Source organism: Cyanistes caeruleus, chromosome 1, assembly GCF_971803275.1.
Source record: "Cyanistes caeruleus chromosome 1, bCyaCae1.hap1.1, whole genome shotgun sequence".
In the NCBI taxonomy this organism is placed as follows: Eukaryota; Metazoa; Chordata; class Aves; order Passeriformes; family Paridae; genus Cyanistes; species Cyanistes caeruleus.
The window spans coordinates 53,252,571-53,262,942 of NC_141701.1; the positions used below are offsets into that span (position 1 = coordinate 53,252,571).

A 10,372-nucleotide genomic window follows, 5' to 3' on the forward strand; every position below is an offset into this window, starting at 1 on the left:
AGGAATTATGTAGAAAGGTGTAGAATTTGTAAAATGTTGTTTGAGGATGGACACACTGATTTACAGTTATTCAGCAAAATATTTCTTAATGTGGAAGCAATTAGAAGTAGTGAAAATTAGTAGCTTCAAATGCATGAATTTCAAATAAGAGTTGGAAATTTTAGTACTTGTGTACTTGTGTGATGTTTGAAGGGAAGAAATGTAGTAATTTTGCTCTAAATAAAGTTTATGCACTGTCAATATTGCTAAGAGACAGACCAAACTTAACAAGGTACACTAGCAGCAATAAAGTATTGTATTACCTTGTATAATCAGAAGGAAAAAATTACCTTGAAGATCAAAGTCCTTCAGAAGAAAAACAGATAACCTAATTTATAAAAATAAATTTGATGATCCAGTGCACATCCAGTATACCATTTTGATGAAAATACAGACTAGACAAGAATTTGCCTATCAGGTAGTATTTATTATTTATTAACAATGATTTTTTCCATAATTGCCTTTTTAGATCCTGTCATTACATCACTGTGCCAGTCCAGTTCAAGCCTAAGGCAGAAGGAATGTTTGAAGATGTCTTCATTGTGCTGACAGCCAAATATGGCCCAATTAATATTCGGCTATATGGTAAAGCCATTGCAAAAAAATAGTCAGAACAGTTTTATAACTGTTTATAACAGTTTATAGCAGTTCATAACATTTAAAATATTCAAAAAAATTTTACTACATTTCCATACTAATGTCCTACTTGTTTTGCCCTGTGATGCTGCTTTGATGAAAAGTCTTCTGTAAGTTGAATTATGGTGCTTGTTTTATAAATCTGTTTTGATAGTAAAAACATTGAGAAATAACACTGTATGTTTTAAAGTTATCTTTTTATAATTTATGTTTCTGCACTTTTAAAGCAAATGGAAGTTTTGTATTTTTGCATTTATTAGAAATAGCTAGATACTGATATATTTTAAGTATTGTAAATTCAGAAATAAAGTCTATGTGTAAACAGCTGATTCTACCTGATTTCTGTTGGTTTTAGAGGATTATTTGCTGTAGGTGAGGGATCAAGCTGCCTCCTCTTAGACAATGGTAAGTTTTTGGGGGCCTGTGAGGGAACGGCAGGAGGCATTGCAGTCCAGAAAGCTGACCTGTTAATATCACATTTCCATAAGGTAATGCTGGGATCTGGCAATCGTCCCCTACTGTTTCACACAGTTCAGTGGCAGGCATAAGCAGTGTTTTTAACTCTAACGACGTGAAAACAATGTAATTTTTAACACAGGCAATAGTGTCTTCAGTCTTCCAGAATTCTGCATCTTACCCAATATTCTGTCTCTGAAAGTCCTACAAAGATATTACTTTGAGAAATGACATAAGCCTGGCAACTTACTGGTTCAATTCTATTTCCTCAGTATCTGCCACCAGACAAGTAAGGATGGGAGGTAGATCCCACCTTTCTTTCACATTTATTGGCCTGTTTGTGAATTCAACTGTTCACATTTTTTAACCCTTTTGACACTTTCCACAGCTCCATGTGGTAGCAAGCTCTAAAAGTTCTCCGTATATTCCCTTAAGAAAATTCGTTTTTTCTGTGATAAACTGGATTATTTCTGATTTAATTGAGTACTCTCCAGTTCTTATATTGTAGCAGTCATTGAACAACAGTTCCACCATCCCCTTTCCCATTGTTACCATATCATAGAATAGTTTGGGTTGGAAGGGAACTTTACAGGTCGTTTTGTCCACCCCCTCTGCCCTGGACAGGAACAACTTTAATTAGACCAGGTTGTTCAGACCCCAATCCAGTCTGACCTGAAGTTTTGTTTACATGGATAGGATGTCTTCCACTGCTTTGGGCAACCTGTTCCCAGGATATAATTGGCTTTCTGGGCTCCAAGTGCACATTGCCAGCTCATGTGCAGCCTCTCTCTCACCAGCACCCAAGCTGTCCTTGGCAGGGCTGCTCTTGATCTGTTCATTCCTGTGAATGATACTGGAGGTTGCCCTGACCCAGACACAGCCCCTTGCACTTGGTCTTGTTAAACCTCAAGAGACTCCCATGTGCCCACTTTATGAGCTTGTCCAAGTTCCTCTGGCTGGTCTCCCATCCCTCAGGTCTGTCAGCTGCACTGCTCAGCTTGGTGTCTGCAAACCTGCTGAGGGTGCACTCGATCCCTTCTTCTGTATCATTAATGAAGATATTAAATAACACGGTTCCCAGTATGGATCTTTGAGGGACACCATTTGTCACCGGTGCCCGCTGGTCACTCTGAGCCATTGATCACTACTCTCTGGATATGACCAATTTCTTAGCCAGCTAGCAGCCCGCCCATCAAATCCATCTCTCTCCAATTCAGAGAAGGATGTTGTGTCAAGGGCTTTAGAGAGTCCATGTTTGTAACCCTTCCCTTGTTCACTGATGTGGTCACTCCATAGTAGAAAGCCATCAGGTTGGTTAAACAGGATTTTCCTTTGGTCAAGGGTGCTGCCTGTCTCAAGTCGCTTCCCTGTCCTCCATGTTTTAGCATAGCTGCTAGGAGGAGCTGTTCTATGATTTTCCCTGGCACAGATGTGAGGCTGATGGGTCAGTAGTTCCTGGGCTCCTCCTTTCTACCCTTTAAAAAAGCTGGTGTAATGTTGCTCTTTTTTCAGTCACCTGGGACTTCACCATCTTGACTTTTCAAATACCATGTTTATAGCCTTTGGCTTTGTCTTGTATTTTATTTTTGTAGCATGGAGCTTTATGACCAAAGTTGCTTTAAGATAGAAGTGCAGTTTTTTTGACAGCATTGTTCTGTCATAGCATATGTACATCATTCCCTTCTTCAGGTTTGTAGGAGTGTGAGTGAAATTCATTTTAGTAGGAGGTTGTTGGTTTAGCAGAATTTTCAAACAACTGAAATGTGAAAAAGCAAGGAGGAAAATCTTGAAGTACTCTCTACATTGCCTTTGGTATATGCCATCGGTGTTAAGTAAAAGGATACTAAGTATACTAAAGCTGCTGTTTCTTAGCAGTCTGGGAACCAGGAAAGGAGTATTTATTAAAATAAATTAAACTAGAGATAAGTCTTGTCACCTCCTTTTTCTCCCCACATGCAAGTTCCTGTCTGTGAGATACTGTGACTATGTTCCTTTTGCCCTCTTTCTGCCAGATGTTCAGTGTTTCCTTAACTGATGCAATGCCTGTGTACTTCTGAATACAGAATTGGAATAGAGGGAATCTTCTGCTTGCTGCCTTACCTCAACAGGATTGGCTGCTTCATTTGAGAAAGATCTTAGTGTACAAAAGCCTATGTCTGTTCAGTTTCAGAAGCACAATTGGAAGTCTCTTCCAAAGCTGGAAAAAAGACCAAGCTGCCTTTGAATTACAATAAGAAGCCCTGACTTTGGATAATTAAGTATTTGGTGTAAATTCAGAATTGTCTTTGCGTTCTGTTCCTGTGGTAGGCCTACTATCTGTGACTGTTCATGTTTCTGTCAGGGGCTTTTCTTGAGTTCTTGATATGAGAAGAATTGGGAAGAAAGAATTCCTATGTTTTCTCCTTGGTTGGATGTAAGGGAGGAAAAGGATGCAGGATGTGCTGCTGTGGATACTCTGGTGAACTATACTTGTGTGCATAAATATGTAAATATATATGGGTGAAACACATCTGAGCAAATGACCTGTCCTCATTATCTAAGAGAATCCTTGTTTGCAGGTGGTGTGAATTATTTTGGTACCTTTTCACAGCGCACTGTGCTTGTTTCACTCCTAATAATGACTGTCTTTGCAGTCACTTCAAACTGGTTCCATTCCTACTCCACAAAATGAGATTGCTTCCTTTCCCCATGGTTGCTTTATTTATGTAATAAACTTCTGTAGTCAAGATGATCTTGCTTTGATTTGTCCAGTGCTCACTGTGAAGAAGTCCTGATTTCTGTCTACAGTGATACAGAAAAATAGAACAAAAATAGAACAATTCCATCCAGAATTTTATTTGATTAAGATTTTAAGATGTAATACTTCTAATAAAGCAGATTAAGTATAATTCTTTTCTCATTTTGATCTTTGAAAGCTTTGAACCTTTTTTGCAATTTTCTCGTGTTGTTGGCTACAATCTTTTTTTCTCAGACTGGCAAGACTGACTCAAACACCCCAAGCAGCAAACTTAAAAAAATCCCAAACAAACCTGAAACTATGTCTTTTTAGTTACAGTCATCTAACTTGTTGATTTAAAGACCAGTCAGAGAGGAAATTCAGAAATAAATAATTTTTAAAAATTCATTAAGTGTCTAGTGTTGAGGATGTCTGTGTACCTGTTCAACCTAATTGGGATATTAGTAATCATAATTATTCAAGAGCTTTGTGAAGTTTTCACATCATTGACTACAAATGGAGTTATAATACATTCCGTACACGTGCTTCAGTGTGTTTTGGAGATTGTTGCCCTGGCATCTGAAACTAATTAGCGTTCAGAAAACCTCATAGAGGTGCATATCAAGGCTTGGCTGTCTAGAAGATTATTTTGATTATATAAAAGCTTAAAATGGTAAAGAGAATTTTGTGAGTGTTTTTTGATATATAAAGTAAATTACTGAGGGCAGTGCTTGCCTTTTGAAATAGAATATTAAGTACTCTGAGCATTTCTTTTGTAGGAATGCCTGGAAGGTAAGATGCTGGTATATTCTTGCTCCTATGATTTGTGGAGGAATTTGGCGGGGTGGGGGGCGGGGGTAACAAAGTTCACCATGAGGTTAATAGGTTATGTATCTTACGTATGTGAAGCATATTAGCTTTCTATACTGCAGCACCTTTGGAAATGAGCAAAGGCATTCTGGGAACAAAAGTCCTTGGAAGCCAGTGAGAGAGTAGCAGGTGACGTAAGATCAAGTGTCCCTGGTACTGTAATTGAGTATCCTGACTTTCATTCACAGCTATCTTGTTCTACCTTATTTCAAGAAACCTCCAGATAACAGAAGTTCATGTCTTACTGCTTTTGTTGTATAGCATAAATGAAGAATATGTATCTTTTTATCAGAATGACAAACATCAAATATTTGGGTGAAGAAACCATCTGCCTGCCATGATGCCTCATATTCAGTAAGAAAGGTGACTGTTAATATGTTTTTAAGTGGTAGTGTTTGCATGATACCAATTTTTTCCCCAAACTTGCCAGTTAGGTAGAATATTGTTTCTAGCTTCCCATTTGAAAATTTGAGTTGGTATCAACAATAGAAAAGATTTTTCTCAATGTTCTTATAACAGTAATGATTTTTTTGCCTTTAGAGCACTGTATTAGTTGACTGATACATCAAGTAATGTGGAATCTGCCTTGTAGGTTCCAATGGAATGGTAACTTCAGTACAGAATAAAGAAGTTTTGCAGCTGGAACATGGTGGATTAAAAAGAGGATTTTCTTTAGACATTTTATTAATTTGCTAAAACTGCTCCTGAAATATTTTCAAACTTAATGCAATGTGCTAAATCTATACTAATAACATAAACATCTAACTTGCAGCATAAAAAAGTTAAGCTAGAAAATGAAAATTCTGCTTTCAATAACATAGTGTTTGACACAAAGCTTTTCCAAGCATATCCCTCAATCCTGGATGGGGTTTTTTTGCTGTATGGTTGTTGGAGGGCAGTTTTACAGGACCAGTTTTTAGATGTAAAATTAGATGGATATGATGCACTTGGATTAATTTTCTGTAAATGTTATCTGATCACCTTGAAAACTGGATGCTTGGGTGGCACTTTTTGGCTCTAGACATTTCCTACAGGTAAATGTTGGTTTGATTTTTGAATCTTTTTTTTTTTTCCACAGGGGAGAAAATATTAGTCAGTGCTGACAAGCTGAAGAGTTGATGTATAAATACCACTTTAAACTATGGAACTTTTAAGTATAAGACTCCTTATAAAGCACTCTAATATTTTTCCTGATTAGCGTATTCATCACTGCCATTGTACTTGGCAAATATTTGTAACACGAATTCATGTCTTTATGGCTCAAAGTGCTTAATTCTGAGACAGTTTGTCCTTGATTCCAGGGGCAGTTTGTTGTCAGGGAATGACATTTTCAGGTATGTCTTTCCTCACAGGCTCTCATCTAAAGCCACCTGCCTAAATCTGACAGTTGAGCACCAGCTGGGAGTTATGACCCGGAGAAGCATAAAAGGACTGGAGTGAGACAAAATGATCCATCAAGTCCTGCTTGTAAGTCAGGTCTCCAAACATGCATTTTCCACTCTATAAATTAAAAATTAAAATACTAATGGGTGTGCTTTTGTATTCATTCAACAATTGGTTCATTAGGTAGGTATGTACAAAGAGGCTCTGCTTGTCAATGCTGTTTGGCTCTAAAAGGAGGCAAAATCGGTAGGGGTTAGGCTGGTCGTGAAATGCCCCCACCCCTTTTACCTTCCTTCCATGTTTGTTCTGGGAGGCTGGCGGTAGGTAATACTCATCCTGCATAGAGCTGGTTTGCATTGTGAGTGTTCTGTCACTAGTCACAGCTGTCAGGTATGTCAGTCATGTAGTATTGTGGTGGTGTCAGAGACATAATCAGAGAGATTAGGTGGACACAAAGAGCTCTGAATGAGGTGGTAATTGCGTTCAGGGGGAAAAGAGAGTTAAAGAAAGAAACTTTCCTTTCTCACAAGATCCATTAAGGAGGTGACAGCTAATATGTTAAAGCTGGAACAAGATAATTGTGGTAAGAATCTTTGTGTGTTCTCCCTAAAATGCAATGTGCTCACAATAAATATTCAAATGCTTATTTTGTGTTGTGAATACCAGATAACCATTTACAGTGAAAATGCGACCTCTTTCAAAAAGTTTAAATTCATTGCCAAGAATGTTCTAGGAACAGTTATAAAACTCAAAAGGAATATTGGTGCTATACTGAATCACAAAAATGCCATCTTATGAAAGCTTCTTTGCAGGGATTTTCTTCAAATTGGTCTAGTGGAAAAGAAATACTGAGATGCCAGCCATGGGCTGTGCTCTTCCAGACTTTGCTCTTTGAGTAGTACTTGAATAGTACCTCTCCCCCTCCTCTTTTTTTTTAACAGACTACTTGAGTATCTGTTTACATTACATTTTTGCTGCATTGATGCCATGCTTCAGAATTGCTACTTATCCTTAAGATCCAGGAAGAAATTTCCCTTCCCCTTCCCCTTCCCCTTCCCCTTCCCCTTCCCCTTCCCCTTCCCCTTCCCCTTCCCCTTCCCCTTCCCCTTCCCCTTCCCCTTCCCCTTCCCCTTCCCCTTCCCCTTCCCCTTCCCCTTCCCCTTCCCCTTCCCCTTCCCCTTCCCCTTCCCCTTCCCCTTCCCCTTCCCCTTCCCTCTTTTGAAGCACTGAAGGGTGCTACAAGTGTACACACAAAGTGTGTGCTGGAGCTTCCTTAGACAACGGTCTTTTAAGCACCTAGTCAGTGTCTTTTGCTTCCTGTCCCTACATTTGGAGTCAGGATCTCTGTCCCCTCCAAATAGGCAGGGATAAATGTTTTGGCATCCTTTTCACAGTTTGAACATTCCCCTTTGCACCTCTGGAAGCTCTTAAAAACCTCAGCTAGTGTAAGGACTTCAGAACCTGCTGATCTCTACTTCCTCCTGCTCTTGTGCAGGGGCTTATATAGTACAAATTTTGATTATTTGGTGTGGGCCAATGGATTCCAAGCCGAATAGGGAAAAAATGTCAACGCTTTTGGTGTATTATATATGAGCAGAAGAGTTGTTACATAGACCTTGCCAAGTTAGCAATTAATTCCATGGCTGGTTGTGATTGTGGAAAAATAAGCTTCTATGACCAATCCCATGTACTTTATGACCCTAGTGAACAGTGACATTGATTTCCTGGCATTGCACAGCTGCTGTTCTGTTGAATGTTTAATCTGAAATCAACAGGAGTGTTGAGTATTCTTTATTTTCAATGAATATGAAGTTTATAAGTAATGACTATAAAAGCCAAAAGCAACCACTAGTGGAAAAATCAGTCCCACAACAAATTTAAATAGTATCAAACATCTTCCACTGTACAGCTTGCCATCAGAAAACATGAAAAACAGTTTCATTTCTGTCCATTATCTTCTTGGGATCTTGCTAGAGTTTCTGTGTTGACTGAAGTAAAAGCCCAATCTGGCAATCTTTGCTCACAGAACTTTCAGAGCCTTCAAAGATGACTGTATATGTACAAAAAGAAGAAAATACTATATTAGACTCTATTGTGACAAATTTTTGTGCCTCCCTTGCCATTCAAACCAACATTTTTCCATTTTCTTTTGCAGCACCAAGTCCTAATAAACGTTACAATACAAAATAGAGAATGGTATGAGTCATAAAATCTTCTTTGACTGATACTTCATATAAATGAAAGTAGTTTCTCATTTCTCATGGTATTTATGATGGTTTTCCAAACCTTCTTTTCTTGCTGGCTGTTATGTTTGATAGTAAAGTGGTTTGAGAAAAATCATCTCCAAAGATGGAACAATTTGATGCATTTTGATTATAACCATCCTGCAAGTGCTTTTAGGGTAGTTGAGCCACCATGTGTTGGTATAATGGATTGATCAGTTTGATTCTTTTAATACAGGTAAATCACTTGGATGCAGGTTAATTCAGGCTGTGTTTACAGAGGTTATTCTGATCCCTTTTTCAGGCTCCTGTATGTGTTTTCAAGGAAACAATACCCTAAAACCTTTAGAGAATGAAAACCCATTCCTACCTATTTACAGAATGGGTTTTTTTCTTTTAAGCTGGAAGCCTACAAAATAAGTCTTAGGTTTTCATCATAATCCTTTATGAGTTTTAAATCTGCTTCATAAGTTGGCAATTTTAAATGGTTCCTGGTGAGTATAGCCCTGGTGAGCTTCAAAACCACACACAGTTTCAATGAAGCTGTGTGAACCTGCTTCAGAATCTCTGCAAGTTTTCCAAGCTTTTATGCTCTCGCATGGTTTACAGACAAAAACCTACAGGGGTCCCATTTAAAGCCTCCTAGCAGCTAAAAGATAGAGAAAAAATGGCTTTTAAAAAACCTGAAGTACCCTCTTATGAGTGCATTAAAAGCAATTTTATTTGCTTTCCACTTTCAAAATGCTTCAAGCTGCCAAAGACGCGATGTTAGAAAATGACTCATGAGTACTAGAGAGAAATAGTCTTTGAAAGTTGGTTCATAGTAACAGATGATAGCTAGGCAAGTGGAATTTCTGTATTCAGAAGGAAATATCTTGTGTCCTCATATTGCAGATTTTTTTTTTCTGTCTTAGTAATCTGTTCTTCAGTGGTTCTTCACCTTTATCTTACAGGTTTTCAGCAATTGTGTGAAAATCAGCTCAGAGCTTCAGTTTGTTCCTGTGGATGCTGTCTATCAGTGTTTGGAGAACCAGGACCTCCACAGAAAGGGAAGCCAATGCCAAAACAATGAAAGCTTTTAATTTAACCCACCTTTCAGATAAATCATGATGTGTCATCCTGTATATTGTCTGACAGTCTGTACTGTAGGTTTTAGGAAATTCTAGTATTACATTGTGGGTTTTACATTTTCATTGCAGTGTTTGGTACTGGAGTGGTTTCTTGATTTATTTTCTCTGCTGGAAACACTAGGCAAAAGGCAAAGTATTAAAATGTCCTCCTTATTTTGATATTGCTACAGCTTCTCTCAGTTTTCTCTCTCTTTCTCTTCCAGTGTAAATAAAGATAACAGAATGGAGCAGACTTTCCAAAATTCAAGAATATTTGGACCTTGTGTTCTGTTCCAAGCCTCTCTTGAAAAAATATGCTTTCCTTTCTAAATTGTATTGCTGAATGTTAGGGAAAGAAATTGCTAGGAAAGATTAATGTAATGAAATCTAGAGATGACCTGACAAAACAAATTTGAGTGAACTGTTTTAAGTTCATTTTCTAATGGTTTAAACAGATGTTACCTTTAGGAAGTCCCCACAAAATCACTCCTTTTGAAGGCTTACCTTACATACTTCATGGTCTTGTCAATGTGGTATGAATATTTGGTATGAATAACCATGGAGGAAAAGGACTAAGGGCATTAACTTTTAGTGGTTTTAAACTTTAAAACTACGTATTCACCAGCCCTTTAGCTTTTTCTCTAATGAGTCAAAAAGAAGAAAGGAAAATTTTGATGCACTTGGTTGTTAACAATTGCTGAAAATTGAATAAATATTAAAAGAATTAAAAAACTAAAATAATTAAATGAAAGTACCGAAGTGGTAGTAGAAAGTGTCTGAGCTGTATTGTCCTTGTGACAAAACAGAAAGCAAGATGTGTGTGAACAGGATGTGAGCATAAGCTGAGATTTTGAGATTGAGATTCTTACCTGGTTTTAACTGTGAAAACGCAACCGTGAGTCTCAAACTTGCATGTGGAAATAATGCTGACTTACAGACTA

At 37.9% G+C, this 10,372-nt stretch overlaps 1 protein-coding gene and 1 long non-coding RNA gene across 6 annotated transcripts in view; both read left to right on the forward strand.

The window, feature by feature from the left end:
- Positions 1 to 999, forward strand: part of CEP192 (centrosomal protein 192) — a 57,132-nt gene extending 56,133 nt beyond the window's left edge. For all 5 annotated transcript variants that reach the window (XM_086892967.1, XM_086892978.1, XM_086892975.1 and 2 more), the window contains one exon: positions 509 to 999. In XM_086892967.1, the coding sequence (XP_086749093.1) occupies positions 509 to 647 (139 nt within the window). In that variant the 3' untranslated portion in view covers positions 648 to 999. The remainder of the gene's footprint in view (positions 1 to 508) is intronic.
- A 4,660-nt stretch (positions 1,000 to 5,659) lies between these two features.
- LOC147655509 (uncharacterized) lies at positions 5,660 to 9,446 on the forward strand. The gene is made up of 2 exons (XR_015288054.1): positions 5,660 to 6,184; positions 9,276 to 9,446. It is a non-coding gene; the product is annotated as an uncharacterized LOC147655509 (long non-coding RNA).
- Positions 9,447 to 10,372: the final 926 nt, after the last annotated feature.